General features: G+C 45.8%; 1 protein-coding gene across 1 annotated transcript; it reads left to right on the top strand.

Moving 5' to 3' along the window:
• Nucleotides 1-104: 104 nt before the first annotated feature.
• On the top strand, nt 105-21,544 carry Avil (advillin). The gene is made up of 20 exons (XM_004861163.4): nt 105-850; nt 3,164-3,248; nt 4,570-4,644; nt 5,477-5,673; nt 7,014-7,122; nt 7,214-7,324; nt 7,798-8,000; nt 8,418-8,496; nt 8,620-8,718; nt 9,461-9,614; nt 9,713-9,813; nt 10,280-10,417; nt 10,518-10,676; nt 12,176-12,355; nt 14,012-14,157; nt 14,285-14,429; nt 15,536-15,724; nt 16,531-16,599; nt 17,879-18,004; nt 20,285-21,544. The coding sequence occupies exons 2-20, from the start codon at nt 3,183-3,185 to the stop codon at nt 20,396-20,398; spliced, it is 2,460 nt and encodes an 819-aa protein (XP_004861220.1). The 5' UTR covers nt 105-850; nt 3,164-3,182; the 3' UTR covers nt 20,399-21,544.
• Nucleotides 21,545-21,613: the final 69 nt, after the last annotated feature.

Raw genomic sequence — 21,613 nt, 5'->3', positions numbered from 1 at the left:
TCTTCCATGGTGGGCTCTTGGATCACAGTGAAGCTGAAGCACCCAAACGGAGCAAGCACCGGGCTTCCAGTCAAGGTTACAGAAGTCGAACTCCATTACTTTTCCGTGGCCCCTATTTGGAGCCAACTCCATTGCTATCCAAGTGCTTAACAAGCACCTTGGTGTCCTATTGACTGCTGGGCAAGAACCAGAAGCCCTAAGGACACGAGTCTTGATTCTCCTGTGCCCCTCTCTGATGTTGACAAACCCAGAACCCTGAAATTCAAAACCCAGCGTGGTTCCTGGCACATAGTAGGCTTTCAGGTGTTCATTGGGCTGGTGGAGACGCCCACGGACTTTCCTGACCCCTTTCTCAGACTTCCACCTTTAAGAATTGCCCAGAAGCTTCTCAGGGAGGTTCTGCCAGCCCTGACTTCCAGGCACACATAGGCAGCTCCAGCTTCTGCTCCTGTCATCAGCATAATGCATTCATATATACAATATGGCAAATTTCATATCCTCTCTGTCTCTTTTTGCATTATTGATGGGCTCTGCACTTAAAAAAAAAATCAATAGATCAAGGCGTGGAGCTGGAGTTAAAAGAAGCCCTTAAAACTCCACTCTCCTTGTTTTTGCTGTTTTGAATAAGAACAGACAAAGCTTTCCTTCTGGTTTGAATAAGTCAAGCCCAGGGCTAGGTTGGCCGTGATTGGCCAGGACTAGGAAAATGCAGTAAAGATGCAAATACAAGCAAATATAACCCAGTCTGTGCAGCCATTAGGCTGAGACTGCCAGACCTGGAGGCTGCTGCTTGGGGTAGCTCTTCAATATTGCTGCTGCTTACTCAGTAGAAAACTGAAGACCAGAGAAGGTAAGGTCTTTGGTTTATGACTGTTAATCAGTTGAACAATCCTATTGAATGAAGGAAAAGAGAATGAAATTTCCTTGGCTTTGTCTTCTGGGATGAGGCTTTTAAAGGATTCAACTAGTTGTTTTGGGTCAATTTTGCAAACTTCCTGTTGAGAAGTACAGAGGCCATTCTTAGCTCATTGAATGAGTAGGACACATTTCCAAAGTGGGGAAGACAAGTTGAACCCACCTTCCTCTGGGATCCAACCATAAGGGGATCTCTGTGAGAGGAAAGCTTTTAACCTGGAATTTCTTTACTGCACCCCACTCCAGGGATCTCTGGACTACTCTCAGAGGATATTGAGTTAACAAACTAGGACTTGGAAAGGAGACATCCAGCTTTGGGGGGATTTTGATATTGCAGAAGGAATTAGGTTTTCTGGGTGTTCAGTGTGGTAAGAAGTCCTTCTTGGAGAAGTCCTCTACTGCATTTGTGGTCCCTGGCCCCATGAGCTCCTTGATTTTGAATTCTACTGCAAAGTGGGACTGCTTTTGGGGTCGAAGACCCATCATCCTGATTAATTTCAGTTGGTTTAGCTTTTACCAAGTTGACACCCTGTCTCCAAGGAAGGAATTAATTGGCCCTCGTCCCCTTCCCCTAGTCGGGCCATGCTTTTTTTGCCTTTAATGTCTGAAATCTAGGGTTTGGAGAAAACCCAAACATTTCCTGGCAGTTCTGAGTGGTACAGGGCGGGGTTGCGTAAATTATTGAATTAAATCCTCAAAACTGGCTGCTCCAAATCATTGCCCTGCTTTAGTCTTGTTCTAGCAGTACAATAAAGGGAGTTTGCTCTTTCATTTTTGTTTTGTTTTGTTCTTTGCCAAAGTCCATACTAGATAATGGCACATATTCTCCAAACCTGGTTTCATCCACCCAGGCTCAAGAAAAAGAATGGTCAGATATGCTCATCTGTGTGGGGGGTGGGGGAGAATTGAACCCAGGCCCTTGAATATACTGGGAAAATGGCCTGAGCTCCACTCCCACCCCTACCCATTTTCCTCTTACCAAGTGCCATATGCCTCCAAATAGCGAAAATCCATATGGTTCTTCCTAGGTACAATTTTTAAGTCCATCCCATCATTTATCCTTTTGGGAGAAACTAATGTCATGTTTATTTGTGATCCATATTGTCAGACTGAAGGCCTTGGTAGCAGGAATTACCCAGGGAGATAAATGACATAAAGCTCATAGAAGACCTGGACATGTACGGGTTCCTAACAAACCACACCACCCCTTGACGACAGAAAGCCTGGGAGCCTCTCAGACTTTTTACCACTTCCTCATCTCCCAAACCTGCCTTGTTGGGGCCGGGGATTTAGCTCAGTGGTTTCGCTGCCTGCTGCGCAAGCACAAGGACCCGAGTTCAATACCCGATACCAAAAAAACAAAAACAACAAAAACCAAACCTGCCTTGCTCAGGCTCCAGGAATGGGAAGCCTTCAAATTATCTGTGTAAGAGGGGGGCAAAGACCCACCTACCCCACTGGCAAGGCCAGGCCACACCCACCTTCCTGTGCCAGTGCCCAGAACCCTCTGTCCCAACCCCAGCCCTGCCATTTTACTTTCTCTTTTATCCCGAAAAGCCCAGGGAATATATTAGTCACACGACAGGCAGAGAGGGTAAAGCTTTAGGATAGTTAATTTAAAAAAAGAAAGAAAATCCCAAAAAGCAGGTCAAAGAGGTGACCTGGAAAGGACCTCAAAAACAGATCTGGGAAGAGTAGGGGGAAAGAAAGTGGTAGAAAGCTACCCAGTCTGGAAATAGTTTTTCTAATCAGAGTTTCTCCCCACATGTCACAGAATTTAGATAAGCCTAAGAAGGGTCTCAATATGTCAAAGTGGCTGAAAGCACAGGTTTTAAGGTCGGATCTCATTCCACTATATGCCCTCAGGCCGGTTCTTTAACCTCTCTAAGCCTGAACTTTATTACAGCATGAGATGAAGAAAATGTGCTCACTTGAGGGTTAAATGAGATAATGTATGCAAAATGAGTGAACATGGTGCTTAACATATTTATCCCCCCACCCCCGGCCCCTGGGGCTCTCCCAGGCTCTTACAAAGGAAGTGGCAGGTTAGAAGCAAGACTTGCAGGTGGGACCAAGCCAGCCAAGTTCACTGTGTAAACTTGAGTCGTTTCCCCTGTCATGGTGAAATGGCATGCAGATGTGCATGCCACAAGGACATGGTAGGATGGCGGATGGGTTGGAAACTGACTTAGGAAAGCTGGATTGATGCCTGGCATGACGGGGATCACCTCTTGCTCTGATGTTTCAGTCCTGGAAAGACAAGCACCATGTCTCTGAGCAATGCCTTCAGGGCTGTGGGCAACGACCCTGGGATCATCACATGGAGGATCGAGGTGAGCTGGGAACCCTACACCTGACCACTGGCATCTGCGGGCAGAATCTGGCTACCAGCGGCTGCTAGATAACAGCCTTCCAGCCCTCCTGAGTCCATGGTTTGAGAACAGTGAGAGGCAGCATCAAAGTGCATATTTTCCCATCCTTGTCCCTTCCCTGGTGCTCAAAGCAGGTAGGTAGCAGGTAGAAGAAATGCTCTTAGTTCTGGAAATCAGGGCTCTGAGCAAAACTTGGCTTGTCCTTTATCCAGCCATCTGCTCAGTGAGTCTGCACTATCAGTTCATGTCCTGGAAAGATGGGTGGGACTCTCCCAGGAGGCTCCTGGGCACTCCCATCAGAGAAATGGAACATGGAACACATCTACTGGACTCTGGCTCCTACAAAGCATTGACAGGATGTGGCACAGATGGGGTGTTGCTCATCCCTCCCCCCTCCCTACCCTGGGCATGGGTCCCTTAGAGTGACTGAGCCCAGAGTTCTGGGCTGGGTAGCTCCACCTGTCCAATGTGAGGACACCTCACCAAGTCCATTTGCTGCTGTATAAAACCAGCAGTGAAGTCTCCCTTTACTCTCCTCAATTACGAAAGGTGGGTCACAGACTTCAGGCAGGCTCTCAGAGCTTGGAAGAGACCCAGGTCTCATCCATTGTTTTAAGTCTCCGAGTTTACTCAAAAATGAATAGGTACTAAGGTGGAGTTACCGAAATTGTAGTATATTTAATTTTCTTACATTTAACACACATACTCTAAATAAAACACACATAGTGTGCCTGCAGGTTGACCTCACTTGGAGAGAGTGATGAAAATTATCTCTGAGGCTGTGTGAATGACCCTCCCAGGACGAACAGTATACAGTGACAAATCAGGGCCCCAGCCCAGACTCTAGAAGTGGGACACATGGCATGGAGTCTGGCATCTGCAGGCACTCTCAAGGCTGGTAGGCTCCCCACTTCCACACTCCCAGGGGAGCAGGCCTGGCCAACATGACTACTGGGTTGGGGGTAGGGCACTCGACAGTTTACATCCTCCTCCTTCCCCTGCAAAGAGCTGCCTAAGTGGTTCATAAGGCTCACACGGTAGGGTGAGATGAGACCAGGCATGGCATGGGGAGGACAGGAAAAGGAAAACCAGGACAGAACTCAGACTTGGATCCAGGGTTTTGCAGGCAGAGCTCACAGAAGCCAGAGCAGCAGGCACATGACCCCAGTGCTGGGGACATCTCCCTTCTCTCCTTCCACCTGTGCCAACAACAGTGTTGAGGGAGGCTTGTGCGGATAGGAAGAGAGAGAACGCTGCCTCTGTACATCCCTTGTCCTTCCAGAAAATGGAGCTGGCACTGGTGTCCCTGAGTGCCCATGGCAACTTCTATGAGGGCGACTGCTACATCATCCTCTCGGTGAGCACTACCCTCCTCTTTCCTGTGGCTTCTCCCCTGAGAGCCGGTTAGTTCCTGGGCTCTGTTGAGTGATCTGCTGGTAAGGGAAGAATGCGGGTTCCTGGTATTCGTCTCAGTTCTTGCCCAGTGCTGTGTAGATCATGCCTCCAGTCTGACTGTGAAAGGCCACTGTTAGTCCTAAGCTTTTCATTTTGCAGTACCGGGGATCAAACTCAGGATCTTGTGCTTGCAAGGCAGGCACTGCACCACTGAGCTAAATCCCCAGCCCCTCAGCTTTTCATTTTGCATCAGAGGGCAGGCATGGGGCCCTCAGCCTGACCCTCCACAAGCTGCCCATGAGTAGCACTTCTTCCTCCCAGGGCCCAAGCACCACACTAAAGAGTTGTGGGGAAGGCCGAACATAAGGCCTGCCTGTGGCCTTGAAGTGCTCATTCTAGTGGAGGAAACAATATCGCCCATGAACAGCACTGTCAGGGTCACACAGACGTGCAGACCAGCTGTGCATGACCAGATGTGCAGCTGAGACCTGGAAGGTGAGTCTGCGGTCCATTTGGGAAAAAGTCCCCTGTGGTCTCCATTTATTGTAGAAATAACAAGCTGTCAACTCTCCCAAGTGTGCGGAGGAATTTGGGCTATCAAAGCTTGAGCCACAATAGCAGGTCTGCCCAGGGGACAGGGCGGCTCCAGTACCCAGTCCAGAGACAGAGAGGGGCCTGAGCCTGCCAAGGCAGGATGCAAGCCAGTGTAGGCTGCATTCACCCCATGCCAGAGGGTCCAGCAACAAAGGGGAGGTGAGCTGGCCCCTGACCTGATCTCTCTGGCTGTACCTCAGACTCGGCAAGTGGGCAGTCTCCTCTCCCAGGACATCCACTTCTGGATCGGGAAAGACTCCTCCCAGGATGAGCAGAGCTGTGCAGCCATCTATACCACACAGCTAGATGACTACCTGGGAGGCAGCCCTGTGCAGCACCGAGAGGTCCAGTACCACGAGTCCGACACCTTCCATGGCTACTTCAAGCAGGGCATCATGTGAGTAGTGCTGACACACAGCAAGGACAGAAGCAGCAGTCTACAGAAGAGGAAACCCAAAGGGCCAGTACAAATATAAAGAAAGTAATCCCAAGAAATGAAAAGCAAAACAAAGCTCTCACTTTCATCTATCAGAGTAGCACAAATGAGAGAGCTGAGTGGTGCCAAGTGCTAGCCAGGCTGTGGGTAAATGGGAGCCTGGTGCACTGCTGGTGGGAGTATGGCCTGGCACTTCATTCTGGAAAGTATCAGTGCCACTAAAGCAAATTCCAATTAGAGAAATCCTCACATACTCAGGTCCATAAGAGCTCACAAACCGGAATACTCGTAATAGAATGATTAATGGTGATAGAAAGCTTTGGGCAACATTGATGTCATCACCAGAAGACTGGGCTTGCATAGCAGAAGCACCAGACGACACACACCTGACACTGGGATGCGTCTCACAGACATGGTGCATAGTGAGCAAAGCAAGAAACACTAAATATCAACCTCTTTTTACAAATATAATGCATACAAGCAACAGGACATATTTTATTAGAATAAAAATAAAAGGAACTGTTAAACTGGCAGAATGGAAGCCTGAGATGGGGAGGGGAATGGGAGGAGGGCACACAGGTCAAAGGGAATGCATGGACACTGAACACGAGAGAGGCTTATGAGGCCAGTGATGCTAATGCTCCATGAACTGAGGAGTTTAATTAACTCAAAACTTTGCACTTGAGATTAAAACAGAGAAGAGGGTTCCAATGAGCTCAGGAACTCTGAGGCTGGGTCAAGGCCAGCTCCTAGCAGGTTGGCAGTCTTCACTGAGGACCTGCTAGGCACAGGGCACTGCCTGAAGGAAGCCTGAAGATAAGCTCCTCTGCTCTGGGGTTGCCTGCTGCATCCCCTGAAGTGCAGGACACCTGGTTTGGAGCCCCCTGGGTGTGAGTGCAGAGGCAGGAGAGCTGATTCCTGGAGTGGTCCCAAGGCCATGGTATCATTTTTTGTTTTGTTTTGTTTTGTTTTTGGTACCGGGGATCGAACTCGGGTCCTTGTGCTTGCGCAGCAGGCGGCGGAAACCACTGAGCTAAATCCCAGGCCCAGTGGTATCATTAATGTTTCTGCCTCTGCCTGACTTACAGCCCTCCCTCCATTGCACACTGATATTTAGACGGTTCCTAGAACAAAACAAGCCCTTCAGTGCAGCAGTGTATTAATTGCTCTTAGGGCAGCAGCTACCTTGAGGGTTTGTTGTTGTCACCCACATGGGTGGAGGCTACATCTGTGTAATTCACAGCAGTTTACCTGAACCTAATGCACAGCAGGTGCTCCATAAATAATGGATGTTTCCTCAGCTACAAAAAGGGGGGCATGGCCTCTGGGATGAAGCATGTGGAGACCAACACCTACGATGTGAAGCGGCTGCTACACGTGAAGGGGAAGAGAAACATCAGGGCCACTGAGGTAAGTCCTGCCCATTGACTGTCCTGCACCCAGGGCTTCTCTACCTGGTACCTATGAATTTTTCTGAGCTCTGTGTGCCTCTCAATTGCAGGTGGAAATGAGCTGGGACAGTTTTAACCGAGGCGATGTCTTTTTGCTGGACCTCGGGAAGGTCATAATACAGTGGAATGGCCCAGAGAGCAACAGTGGGGAACGCCTGAAGGTATGACTCTTCCTCAGGACTCTCTACTCTGCCTCAGGCCTGGCCCTGGGGCTGGATTCTCTGGTGCCTTTTCCCTTTTGTTTCCATGATGATCCCCAAAATTCAAGGTGGACCCCTCCCTTTGAGCAAGCTGTCTTTCTTGTTTGTTTGGTTAGTTGGTTTTGTTTTGTTTGTTTTGTTTTTTGAGACAGGGTCTTGCTATGTAATTCAGGCTGCCCTTGAACTCACTATGTAGCCCAGGCTGGCCTTACAGTGATCCTCCTGCCTCAGCCTCCCAAGTGCTGGGATTACAGGCATGCACCACAACGTCCAACAAGCGGGCTGTCTTGCTGACAGGTCAAGTGTATGACTCACCCCAGGGTTCCTCAGCATCAGAATAACTCTGTGCCTGGGTTCCAGGATGCTCCCCACCAGAGCAGTCAAGCAGAAAGGGGCCCAGATGAGCTGAATGCTTCCTTGGGCTTCTTTGATAGGCTATGCTTCTGGCAAAGGATATTCGAGACAGAGAGCGAGGGGGCCGTGCTGAAATAGGAGTGATTGAGGGGGACAAGGAGGCAGCCAGCCCGGAGCTGATGACGGTCCTTCAGGACACCCTTGGCCGACGCTCTATTATCAAGCCTGCAGTCCCTGATGAAATCATAGATCAGCAGCAAAAGTCAAATATCACGTTGTATCAGTGAGTAGCAAAACTTGGCTGCTGATTGGAAGCTGGTGGAAGGGAAGTGTCACCTAGAAAACCAGGCATTCAATTTGGCTCCTTCTTTTAGGTGTAGCAGCCTGGTGTTCTCAGTTGACATGGTCTCCCTAAGTCACTTAGTTGCCTGGGCTGGGCTTGAACTTGTGATCCCCCTGCCTCAGCCTCCCAGAGTCCTGGGATTACATGCATCTGCTACTGTGCCTGGCTCCTTGGTCCTTTTCCAATTCAGCTCCTGGAAGGAGCCCAGAACCTCCCTCCCCTGTACATTCCTGTCTGCATACAAGCCATGCATGTCTTAAATCAAATGCTACCCAGAAACTCCACACTAAAACATCAAGGTGACTGCAGGATGCTTTGTAGAAGAGAAGGTACAAGCTAACTTCTCCCTTTCTCCAGTGTCTCAGACTCAGCAGGGCATCTGGCAGTCACAGAGGTATCCACGAGGCCTCTGGCCCAGGACTTACTGAACCATGATGTAAGTAGCACTTGAGGGAACCTCTCTTGGGATAGCCAGACCTGGTATCAGAAGCAGACCCTGGGCAAATCCTTCCTTCTGGTCTTGAGCAGCCATAACCATCTTTATCTCTGACTGCTTCAGGACTGCTACATCCTGGACCAAGGTGGAGCCAAGATATACGTGTGGAAAGGAAAAGGAGCCACAAAGGTTGAGAAACAGGCAGCCATGTCTAAAGCCCTGGTAGGAGCTATAGATGTGCAGTAATTCTGCCAGTATCATTTCAGATGTGTGCAGGCAGCCATTCTAATCATGTGAGCATAGAACATTGTGGTTATGTGCATGGACTTCAGAGTTAGACAAATACAAATTAGGCTTCAAATTCGGTTATATCTTTTTCAGCTGAGTGCTCCGGGGAAGACTACTGAACACCACTGAGCCTCAATTTTCTTATACTAACACAAGGTTAATACCCATCTTCCGGGGTGGTTGTGAGGATTAAATATCACTTGAAAAGCACTCAGAATAGTACCTGGCACACAGCATCTGCTCCATAACAGATGACTATTGCTATTGAAGGGAATGTCACATCACGGTTAATGGTCCTGTCCTCAAGGAGTTTATGAACTTGTTTAGACACACCAGATGACCCAAGCAAGATGCACTTACAAAGCAATAAATGAGCAAGTGATTGTGACAGAAAGTCCGCAGAGTTACACCCAGTGCTGAAAGAACACAGCTTAGGAAGTCGTGCGAAAACAGTCATAACGTAATCACAACAGACCAATGAAGAGAAGTCAAAATGTCCCACTCAGTTATTTTTTGAGGCAGGTAACTTGGAGGTCAGATGGAAGTGAGTTAGAATTTGATCCTGACTCCCAGACAGGAGGGATCTTACCAACTGGTTTCAAGGGGCGGATTACCAGACAAGCGAAGAACTCAGTATAGTCCCTGGCTGACCTGCCTTTGTGTGGTTGGGGCACAGGGCTTCATCAAGATGAAGGGCTACCCCAGCAGCACCAACGTGGAGACTGTCAGTGATGGTGCTGAGTCAGCCATGTTCAAGCAGCTGTTCCAGAAGTGGTCAGTGAAGGACCAGACCACGGGCCTGGGGAAAATATTCAGCATTGGTAAAATTGGTGAGATTCTCCCCTTAGCGTCCTCTCACTGCTAGCTCTAAGAAGACAGGCATGGGTGATTTTTGCTTACTCGGATTTTCCCAATCCCTTCTCTACAGCTAAAGTTTTCCAGGACAAGTTTGATGTGACTCTACTCCACACTCAGCCAGAGATAGCTGCCCAGGAAAGGATGGTGGATGATGGCAACGGGAAAGTGGAGGTGAGCTTGATGATAGTGGCACTGGCCCTCTCAGCTGTTCCTGCTGTACCGGAGGGCAGGTGATTCTGTCTGCTTTGCTTCTTTTCCCCCTTGGGCACCTCAGTATTCTCAAAGAGGCTTGTGAGTTGATAGAGTTTCCCCACAATGCTTCAGGGAAGTGAAAAGAAACTCCCCACATGTGCTATTGATAACTCACCTGGCAGATATATTCAAATCATAGTTCAGCCTACAAAGAACTAGCCCGTGCAGCAGGGTGCACCTGACCTGGATAATCCAGTCTCAGGATTCAAATCATGCAAATGTGATGAACCCTGAGCACTGGCAGAGAAGAAAAGAATGTGGAGGGGTCCTTGGAGTGAATGTTAGCACCTTGCCCACCCAGTTCTCGCTACACATGGCCCAGTTCCCTTCACCAGCGCTCTCTGAACAGGATGCCCATCTCTGGGGAACTGTCTTTCATGCCCAGGTCTGGCGAATTGAGAACCTGGAGCTGGTGCCCGTGGAGCATCAGTGGTACGGCTTCTTCTATGGGGGAGACTGCTATTTGATTCTCTATACGTATGAGGTGAATGGGAGGCCGCATTACATCTTGTACATCTGGCAGGTAGGCCTGGAGCAAGCTCTCAGCTTTGGATCGAATACTCCCTGGGCTCCCCAGCTGGGGCACGGAGAAAGGGCCCATCACACTGCTCTCACCACTGCAGGGCCGCCATGCCTCACAGGATGAGCTAGCAGCCTCAGCATACCAGGCAGTAGAGCTGGATCGGCAATTTGATGGATCCCCTGTGCAGGTTCGGGTCAGCATGGGGAAGGAGCCACGCCACTTCATGGCCATCTTCCAAGGAAAGCTTGTTATCTATGAGGTAATGACCCTTGGATAAAACTGCACCATGAGCAGGAAGCTCAGAACTAACACACCAGAAGGAAGCTGCCCAAGAGATGAGGAGGCGTGGGGTGGGTAGGGTGGGAAGCCAGGTTTGAGTTAGACACAAAGTAGGGGGTGAGTCTAAAACACTCAAGGAAATCCCAAATGCTTGGAGCTTCAAGTCCAAAGGATTGTCTAATTCACATTGAAGGGCGTTCATAAGTTGACCCCTACTACTACTTGTGCAGGGCATTACCCTCCACTCTTGACCTGTACCCTCCTTTCCAGTCAGGTGGGTCTCCTCTCTAGACCTCGAATGTGCCATACCTCACCCACCCCTCAGATATTCCTCTTAAATTCAAGCCCCGTGTCTTAGCTACTTTCCCATCACTGAGACACAATACCGGACACCTACAACTCTAAGGAGGAAAGGTTCTCTCTGTTTTTTTTTTGTACCTGGAATTGAACCCCGGTCCTTGAGCATGTGAGGCAGGCAGCAGAACCACTGAGCTAAATCCCCAGCCCCTGGTCCTTTGATTTTTTTTTTTTTTTTTTTTTTTGGTACTGGGGATCGAACTCAGGTCCTTGCACTTGCAAGGCAGGCGGCAGAAGCACTGAGCTAAATCCCCAGCCCAGGAAAGGTTTATTTTGGTTCATAATTAGTAGAGGTTTCAGTCTGTAGTCTGCTGGCTCCAAGGCACGGCAGCATGACAGAGAGGCATAGCGGGGAGAAAGAGTCCATGGAATGGCAACAGGAAGCAGAGAGAGAGTAAGGAGGAGGGAGGGAGATAGACCATTCCAGGCCACGTCCCAAGTGAGCCACCTCCCATTATCACATTTAGCTATAAGTTCATCAGTGGACTAATGCACTCATGAGTATCACATCCCTGTAATCCAATCACCTCCCCAAAGCCCCACCTATGAGTGTATAAAACTTTTGGGGGACATTGAGATATAAACCATAACATCTACTTCTTCCATGAAGCCCTGGCTGAAGCCCTAGCAGATAATGCATAATATCACATGCTGGATAATCACACAAGTTTGGGGCAAGTCCTATCTTGTCATTTATTAGCCAGGTTTCTAAATCTCAGTTTCCTCATCTGAACTGTTGAATAATACCTACTTCATAGAGTTATCATGAAGATCAATGAAGTGTAAGGCACTAGTCACAGAGCCTGCATATGACAAAGTTCTCAGAATGAAAGCTGATATCACTGGGTGAAGTAGTATATATGTAATTCCAGCACTTGGGAGGCTGAGGCAGGAGGATTACCAACCTGGACTACTGGAATATATAATATGACCCAGAAGGAAGGAAAGAGAGCAGGAAATATTATTGGTTCCCAAACCCCAGCTCACCTTGACCCTTTCCAGTTAGTGTAGAAGTTCCTGAAGGGCAAAGATGGTGTCAGATTCATCCACATTTCCTACAACAGTCAGCTTAGTGCTTGAATGGTGTTCTATAGATCTGGACTCTGGTTTTCTTCTCTCTAGGGTGGGACTTCTAGGAAGGGAAATGCAGAGCCTGACCCTCCAGTAAGACTCTTCCAGATTCAAGGAAATGACAAATTTAACACCAAGGCAGTGGAAGTTTCAGCCTTTGCTTCTTCCTTAAATTCCAATGATGTCTTTTTGCTTCGAACCCAGGCAGAGCACTACCTGTGGTATGGCAAGGTAGGAGGGCTGGGCCCAGCGGTCAGATGAGCCCCTTGGAGCCCATCCCTTTCCCTCTTATCCCTCACCTTTGTTCCTAGTCAGCAGGGTCAAAGGAACTGAAGAATACATAATAGGCTGGTGTTGTTCTCAAAGAAAAGAGCCTTTTTCCTAAAGAACCTTCAAAGGAAATACCAACATTCTCCACAATCTGACCTCCATTAAAAACTCACTGACATCCCTGTTTACATCCCATAAATTTCTACTCTCACAAGGGCTAGATAACTCTATCCTCCCACATGAGTTTGGAGTTTTGTAACAGAACAGGTGGCTAACACAGGACAAAAACACAAAAAATGTGATGCTGTTGATTCATTAGTCCCTTTAAAAGCACTAAAATTGCTTTACAAAAGAAAATTGAACCCAGATACAATGGCATGTGGCCATAATCCTAGTACTGTTCTTGGGAGGCTGAGGGATGTGGATTACTAATTGCCAACCTGGGCAACATAGCTCAAGTCTCCAACTCAGGATGTGTGTTTGTGTGTGTGTGTGTGTGTGTGTGTGTGTGTGTGTGTGTATGGGGGCAACTGAGTAGGAAAAGATACTTGACATCATTGATCATTAGGGAAATACAAATTAAAACTACAATGAGATACCACTACACATCTATTAGATGGCAAAAATGCTAACAATATAAGACCAAGGATACAAAGCAATAGGAACTCGCACGTTTTGCTGGTAGGACTGAAAAATGGCACAGATTTTAGAGAATAGTTTGACAATTTCTTATAAAGTTAAGTATATATTTATAATATGATCTAGCCATCCTACTCCTGAGTATTTACCCATCTGAAATTGTTTTAAAACTACCTTCAAACAAAAAGCTATACATAAATGTGTATAGCACCTTTACTAATAATCACTTAGAAACACTTAATTGGAAAACAGATAAACAGTGGTACATCAAACAATGAAATACTACAAGCAATGAAAAAGAATTAACCACTGATAAACACACTAACATGGGTGAATCTCCAGTTCATGCTAAGTGAAAGAAGCAAGATTGAAAAGCTAAATATTGTGACATTCTGGAAAAGGTGGAACTATAGTGATGGAGAACAGATGGTTGCCAGTGACTAAGGATTTGGGGAGGGTTTGACTCCAAAGGAAATTCAGGCAAGGACTGAGGAAACAGGTTTGTTTTGTTTTGTTTTTGGTACTGGGGATCGAACTCCAGTCCTTGTGCTCGCACAGCAGGTGGTGGAACCACTGAGCTAAATCCCCGGCCCAGGAAACAGTTTTGTATTGTCACGGTGCGAACATGATTCTACATGTTTGTCAAGCCTCATGGAAATGTGACAGAGTCAGTTGTACATAATTTAAATTTTTTTCTCTAAAAAAAAAGAATCAAAAATAGGTTCTAAACTTCCAGCTGAAACTGAAGCAAAGGTGACTCAACATTCGCTGTGGATTTTGGAGTCTATTCTTGTTCTTTGCCACCACAGTCAGTCTTCCTTCCCCTCTTCCCAGTCCTAGAAAAAAACCCGTCTCCCTGTCCTGAGGCAGTGAGCTCCGTAGCTGACCCTGATCACATCAGTTATGGTCTCGGGAGCGCCTCTTCCCACTTGAGGGCGCCCAAGGGACTCATGTCTGCTCTCCTTGCCCTGCTGTCAGGGCTCCAGTGGGGATGAGCGGGCCATGGCGAAGCAGCTGGCCACAGTAATCTGTGATGGCACCGAGGAAACTGTGGCTGAAGGCCAGGAGTCAGCTGAGTTCTGGGACCTGCTAGGAGGAAAAACTCCCTATGCCAATGAGAAAAGGTACAAGAACATAGCCTCCCCCTCCTTAGCTCCCCCACCTATAGGGTATGCGAACTTTAAGATTTTTTTCAGTTCCAAAAACATGATTTCTATGTGGCTTCCTGCCTCTAAATGGATTCTCTTGCAGACTACAGCAGGAAATTCTAGATGTCCAGTCCCGTCTCTTTGAATGTTCCAATAAGACTGGCCAGTTCATTGTCTCCGAGATCACAGACTTCACCCAGGATGACCTGAACCCAGGTGATGTGATGCTCCTGGATACCTGGGACCAGGTAAGACCTCAGTAACAGATCTCAGAACAAATGGCAAAGATCCCCATAGTTTAGGCTGTTTTTTGTAATATCCCCAGCCAGAAGAAATCCAGAGGTGCCCCGGGCAATCCCCAAGTAAAGCAGTGGTCAGTGGAGACCAAAGGAAGAGTCTGCTTTTTACCAAGTCAGAGAAGAGAATGATGTTTAAAACTCACCACCTTGGGAGGAAGCATTCCCACCTTGCTCTGGGGAAATTAGGCCATCCTATCATCCTGTCCTTCTTTATCTTAGAATCAGGAGCAACAGGCACCAAATCTAGAGAATATGACCCTTTTAGGGGACCAAGGAGTGTGAAAAAGATACCATTTTCTTCAGCTCAGCAAACATGTTAAGCATCTCCTCCATATCAGCCACCATGTCATGTGGGTGTCACCCAGGTGAAGGGTCCCTGCTCTCAGAATTTACAGGCTGCTAGGAGTGACCAGAGAAACGTCATTGCACTACGAAGGTACATACAGGGGGTCAGAGGAGCACAAATTAAGGGCATTCAACACAGTTTAGGGGTTCTAAGCCTTCCAGGCTCAATCTCAAAGGATGTGTGGGCTTTAATTGGCAAAGAAAGATGGAGAAGACCTTCTGGGCAGAGGAAATAGCGCACAAAAGATCAAAATAGAAAACATTATCAGGATAAAGGATAGAGTTAAGAAGCACACAAGAGATGAAGCTGAAGTAGGTATACGACTGACCTACCATGTCAAGCAGTTTAAGGTAAGTGATTTGGCCAGATGGTGCTTTACATAGGTTTCTCCTGTGAATACAAAAGAAGGATCGGAATCAAAGAAGAGCAGCTCTGGTCCTCCAAGAAAGTGTGTTTCACAAGAAGTTAGGTTCAGGAACTAAAGTTCAGAGAGCATGCAGGTATAGAGATGTAGATTTGGGAGATACATATGGCAATTAAAATCACAAATATCAAGCTGGTTCTGGGAAAATCTTTCTGCTGAACAGATTAGGTTGAGAATATTTTCTGGGGCTGTGAATTGCCAGGGTGGGACAGATGTGCAGTGTTATTGATCTAGTACTTGGTCCTTGCTACAAGCGCATTAACAAATATTAAATCTGTACACCAGGTGTTCTTGTGGATTGGAGCTGAGGCCAATGCCACAGAGAAGGAGAGGGCCCTTGCTACTGCCCAGGAATACCTGCAAACTCATCCCAGTGGCCGAGACCCTGACATGCCCATCCTGATCATCAAACAGGGGTTTGAGCCTCCCAATTTCACAGGCTGGTTCCTGGCCTGGGACCCTCACATATGGAGTGTAAGAACAGAGAGCCTGGGGAAGAGGTTTCTGCTGGGGAGCACAGAACTAAGAGGTTGGGGGGCAGCCGAGGTACTGATTCAAGGGCCAAGAAAACATTTTTCCCATTCCCACTCCACTTCCTGCTTTTTATTTTTCTTCTCTCCTCTCTTATCCCTATAGCAACAAGTTCAATTAGATCATTCACAGTTGTCTAAGCAGTGGGCAGTGTGAAATAACAATTTATAACAGTGGTGGTGAACCTATGGCACATATATTATTTGTTTTTCTTTAAAGACAAAAGATGTTAATGTATGAGTTGTTTTTTTCTAAACTAAAACTTCAGTATCAGGTTTAATTGCAGTGTTGGCACTTGAAATAAATAGGTGTGTTTGGGGTTGCAGTTTGGGCACTTGGCTTCTAACAGGTTTCCCATCACTGGTTTATATCATGTATCTAAGCACATCATCAGCTTTCTGATTTTCATAACTACACTGATAGCCAATGCAGGTACTATGCTTCCCATTTTGTAGATGAGGAAGCTAAGAGGACAAGTTATTTGTCCAAAGTCACAGTAGATGGAAGCCAGGTTTTCTGACGCCTAATCAGCTGCTCTTTCCTAGATCCAGTAGGGAAGAGTCATGGGGAACCATAAAAAAGTAGGCCATGTTTAAGAGTCTTTCTACCCTACATGGGCCCAGAAGGAAGAATTTTCATCTTTTACTTATCTTTGAAATGCCTTCTGCTTTTTTTTCTTTTTTTGAAGATAACAGATCAGGCTTAAGTTGGCCCTCTCCTATCGTCCTGTGTTTTCTCTCTCTTCTCAGGCAGGAAAATCATACCAACAGTTAAAGGAAGAGCTGGGAGATGGTGCTGCTATCCTACAAATCACTGCTGTGAGTGGGCTTTGCTCTTGGAGAAGCCTCAGAGCCAGAGAGAAACAACAAATGCTACAGATGCCACATGGGCAAATGCCTACCAAGTCCTTCTTAGTATTATTCTAGTTGTCAATTTTGATATAAAGTTGTTCATTTTTCACAGTACTGGGGATTGAACCCAGGACTTGGTGCATGCTACACAAAGGCTTTACTGCTGAACTACCCCTTCTTTGTTTTGGTTTGGTTTGGTTTGTTTTTTGAGACTGGATCTCATTATGTAGTCCAAGCTGGTCTTGAATTCCCAATCACCAAAGTTGGGATTACAGGCAGTACCCAGCTCCAACATTTTAAAAAAATGAGTAGAAAAGCAGGTCTCAGAGCCAAGTTCCTTATTTCACTGCCTTCCAGAATTTAGACTATACTTGCTGTCTAAAAGAAAAACAAAAATAAAAATTAATTTTATTATTCAACTCTCCCTTTCAAGAGAGATTAAAGTTATTGGCAGTAATTTTCAGAAATAAGTTTCTAACCCAAATGATATTTTTATCACTTTCTGACAGTGGAGTCCACACAAACTTAGGCCATTTACTCTGTCTTAACAGCTAAAAGAAGTGGACCCTCTAGACAGGAGCCCAGTACCTCTTTAACATCAGGACAAGCGTATAGCACCAGTGGCAGTGTTGTCCTTTGTGATCTACCAAATCAGATTCCAAAGTTACTGGTGATGTAGTGTCTTTAAATTTTATTTAAGAAAAGTATGGCTTCAATCTGAAGACATCAAAAGGTTGGACATGTAGGGCTTAAGTAAAAATGCCACGAGGTGTGTGATCAAAATATTTAAAAGAGGGCCGGGGATTTAGCTCAGTGGTTTCGCCGCCTGCTGCATAAGCGCAAGGACCCGAGTTTGATCCCCGGTAGCAAAAAAAAAAAAAAAAAAAAAATTTAAAAGAGATTTAGGGTTACAAGTATACCTCAGTGGTACAGTACTTACCCATCAGGTATGAAGCCCTGGGTTTAATTCCCAGCACCAAATAATCATTCATTAGATTTAAGAAGAGAATGTATGCCAAGTCAGCTACAAAGATTCATCCCGGACTCACTGAATCAGCTTCCCCAAGAAAGACCCCAAAACATGAATATATTATCCCCAAATGATTTTGACATACAGCCAGCTTTGGGGACCACCTTTCTGAAAGATGATTATAAAGGGTGAAGTGGCATAAGCCAAAACGTTGAAAGTTATACCTATGTGAAACTGATTACATGAGACACTAAATAGTTTTTTTCTCTTACTTAGGACATGAAGAATGCCACCTTCTCCCTGAATTCTGGTGACAATGAGGCAAAATATTACCCTATAGAAGTTCTGTTAAAAAGTCAGACTCAGGGGCTGCCTCAGGATGTGAACCCTGCCAAAAAAGAGGTGAGTGGTTGAAGGAACTGTTGAAAGTAACCCCCACCCTGTCAGCAAAGCACTGTCTTAGTAAATGGCCTAGAACAGTTCTGGCCTATCATAGGCACTCAGTCAAGGGAAATCTCAGCAGCTACCCAGTGGTTCAACCCCCAAAATAAGGTCTTGATTCGTTTCTCACCTCCCACATGAATCCATCCAATCCATCTGGGAGTCTCTGTCTACTCCTCTCCATCTCTCTATTGCTAGTCTATCCACCCATCATGGACTACCATGGTAGAACTGGTTTCCACCTTACATAAATAGTTATGAATAATGGCCAAGCTGGGCATGGTAGTGAATACCTATCATCCCAGCACTTGGGAAAACTGAGGCAGGAGGAATACAAGCTAGAGCCTAGTCTGGGTAATTTAACAACTTTAGTAAGACACTGTCTCAAAATAAAAAAAAGAGCTAGAGATTTATCTCAGTGTCAAGGCTATGGATTTAATGCCCAGTACTGCCCCCAACCCCAAGACCAAAGGGATCCTGTAAACATGTCACTCACTTCCCTGTTTAAAACACCCTGGCTGGCTAACCACTGCAAAAGAATGCGAAGACCTACAACCTGGCCCCTGTCTCTCCCTCGGGTTTCATCTCATATACCACTGTCCTCCTCGCTTATTACCCTTAAGCCAGTGGCTGTCCTTCTGTTACTTGGATATGCTCATCGCAGCCCTGGAGCCTTTACACTTACTTGCTAGTGCTCCTGCCTGAACAAATATTATTCTCCCCGACTGTCAAACCCAGCTCCTTCTCAGTATTTAGGTCTCAGCTTCATCACTTGCCCAGAGAGGCTTTCCTTCACCCCCTCGTCCCTTTATTAGTACATGTGTGCTGCACATTGTTTACATTCATCTTGGGGGGTAGGAACATGTACATAACACAGCTTGTTTCTTTTTTAATCCTCTTCCCTTTCCTCCCTCATCTCTAAATCCCCTTTTCCCATTTTCATTTTTGTTATTATTCTTAGCTCATGTTTATGAGACATTTACATTCATAGTGGTTATTAGGCTCCTGCACGTGGCATAGCTACACTTGATCTCAACCAAAAAGCCGAGAAGTGATTGTACATTGCACGTCTTAACTCTTACTTGCCCTCCCCCTTTCCATCTCTTGCGCCCCTTCCCATTGATAAGAGATCCAATCCCCCTTATTTCTTCTACCCATCCTTTATTTGCTCTTTGTACTTTGCCTTACTCAAAGGAGATATTATACAGCCTTGCTCCAGTCCCTTTAAACACATTGTCTATCTCTCCTTCTAGTAATATCCTTAGGAGAAAGGCCCTTGTCTGTCCTGTTCATATTTTCAGCTTTTTAGTACCTCACACAGTGCCTAGCAGATAGTAAGCACTCCAGAAATTTTGGTTGACTGAATTAACATATTTATTTTGAATGAATGATATTCCCCTTAAAAGAGGTGATTTGGGAAAGGGCTCTGGATTTCTCACAATGACTTATGTAACCAAATTTTTTTTTTTTTGGTACGAGGAATCAAACTCTGGTCCTTGCACTTTCAGGGCAGGTGGCGGAACCACTGAGCTAAATCCCCGGTCCCTGTAACCAAATCTTAAGTATCTGAGCCACAACATTCTTGAAAACAAAGGCCACATATAAATAATCTTTATTTGAATACAAAATATTCATTGTATCAGGATATCATATCAGAATTGTATGCTCTAAGATCCATCTGATCTTATACTTGGAAAGTTCTGGGGGACTGGAGTTATAGCTCAGTGGTAAAGCATGTGCTTAGTTAACATGCACCATGCCTTGGATTTAATCCCCAGCAACCCCCTAAAAAGAATTTTTTTACAGTTCTGGATAAAAATAGTAGTTAAAGACATAAAACATTTTAATTCCTCGTTCTGCCAAAATCTAATTAATCCATAATGTATAACCCTTTTTTTTTTTTGGTACTGGAATTGAACTCAGGACCTTGTGCTTGTAAGGCAGGCGGCAGCACCACTGTACTAAACCCCCGGCCCTGTATAACCCTTTTCTACCGTCTTTCTCACAAAAAACTGGGACTATAAGAGCAGTAAGCCCAGTTTTATCCACAGGCAACAAGGGAACTCCACAACACGAAGAAACCTCTGCAATGAACAATTTCAGTCTATTACAGTTGTCCTGAGAATTCTATTTCACACTGCAGAGCTAGCTAGGCCTTCCTCTTGCCCCTACTCCCCCACTTCTGCTGGCATTAAGAGATGCCATGTCTTCCTTCTAACTAGAAACTTTATTTTCTCTTAGAATTATCTCTCTGAATGTGACTTTGTGTCTGTGTTCGGCATCACAAGAGGAAAATTTGCTGCTTTGCCTGGCTGGAAACAGCTCCAATTGAAGAAAGAAAGGGGGCTTTTCTAGGCCAAGAAGCCTTGTGCCTATTACAAGACCACAAGAGAGCAGAAAGTGTCAATATTGGGAAAGAATTTACCAACTTCTACCTGGCATTCAGCTACTTATCTATATACAAGAGTCTAAAAATCACAGCATGTTCTCCATTTTTTCTTATTCTTGCACTCCTTGGTTGTTACAGACCTATAATAACCCTTTTTTTTTTTTTTTTTTTTTGGCTATTTTGGCCTTTTAGCTAAAGCCTTAGCACAAAACTGCATCAATTTAGAGAAATCAAAAGAGAACCAAAAAACTAAGCTTAAAATATTTAATGCTATGCCAGAACCTACATTTGCTTTAAATTTTAAGATCAATATTTCTAAAACCTATTTAACCCACAAAGCACTAAAGTTATTTGCATACATATACCCCAACATCAGAATCCAATGCCCAGATCTATTATGTGCCAGAGCATTTTTAATTTTTCAAATAAAGATACTTGTAGGAGCAAACAGAGTTCTTCTCAGTATTTGGGGCTTGCTTATTATGGTAATGTTGTTGGGAGCAACGTACTGAGGAAATAAACAGGCAATGTTGAGCGAGCTCTTTGGATAACAACTGTAATTCCTATTTCTGCCACAAGAATGTCAAAAATCTGCCCTATAGCTGTCCAGGAAACCTCAGTACTCACTCACCCACACCCAAAAGAGAAGTAGAGCCACGTGTTACTAATTTCTGCAGATGCGACCAGAACTGGTGAGAAGAGCACCGAAAAGTGCTTTAAAGGGTGCTATAGACATCAAATGAACCCCCATTTTCCAGACAACTCTGGTTTGAATCAACAGTCTCGAAACCTACGTGGCAGATGTAACTGGGGAAGTTCCAGAAGCTTGCCCAAGGTGTCACAAAGCAAAAGCAGAATGAGACTTCTGTGTCATAGAAGTGAGACCGAACAAATAAGCTGGGAATTTCAGGGACACCAAAATAAATCTATGTTGAAGGAAGCAGCAATACAACTGATGCCTGTTCTTGTTGCTTCCTAAACCCTGTCACAAGAAAGGCACAAAAAAGCTAGTTAGGCAGGATGGTGGCACACGCCTATAATCCCAGCATTCCGAGCTGAGGCAGGAGGATCACCAAGCATTTGAGGCCAGGCTGGGCAACATAGTGAGTTCAGGGCCAGCCTGAGCTACACAGCAAACCCTGTCTCAAAACAAAAACAAAAACAAAAAAAAAGCTAAAGTT

The sequence above is a fragment of the Heterocephalus glaber genome, unplaced genomic scaffold, assembly GCF_053883595.1.
Source record: "Heterocephalus glaber isolate CG9 unplaced genomic scaffold, H.glaber_assembly_v1.0 deba00001569, whole genome shotgun sequence".
NCBI classification, from domain to species: domain Eukaryota; kingdom Metazoa; phylum Chordata; class Mammalia; order Rodentia; family Bathyergidae; genus Heterocephalus; species Heterocephalus glaber.
The sequence above is the reverse complement of the archived record's forward strand: the minus strand, read 5'-3'. Positions and strand labels throughout refer to the sequence as shown.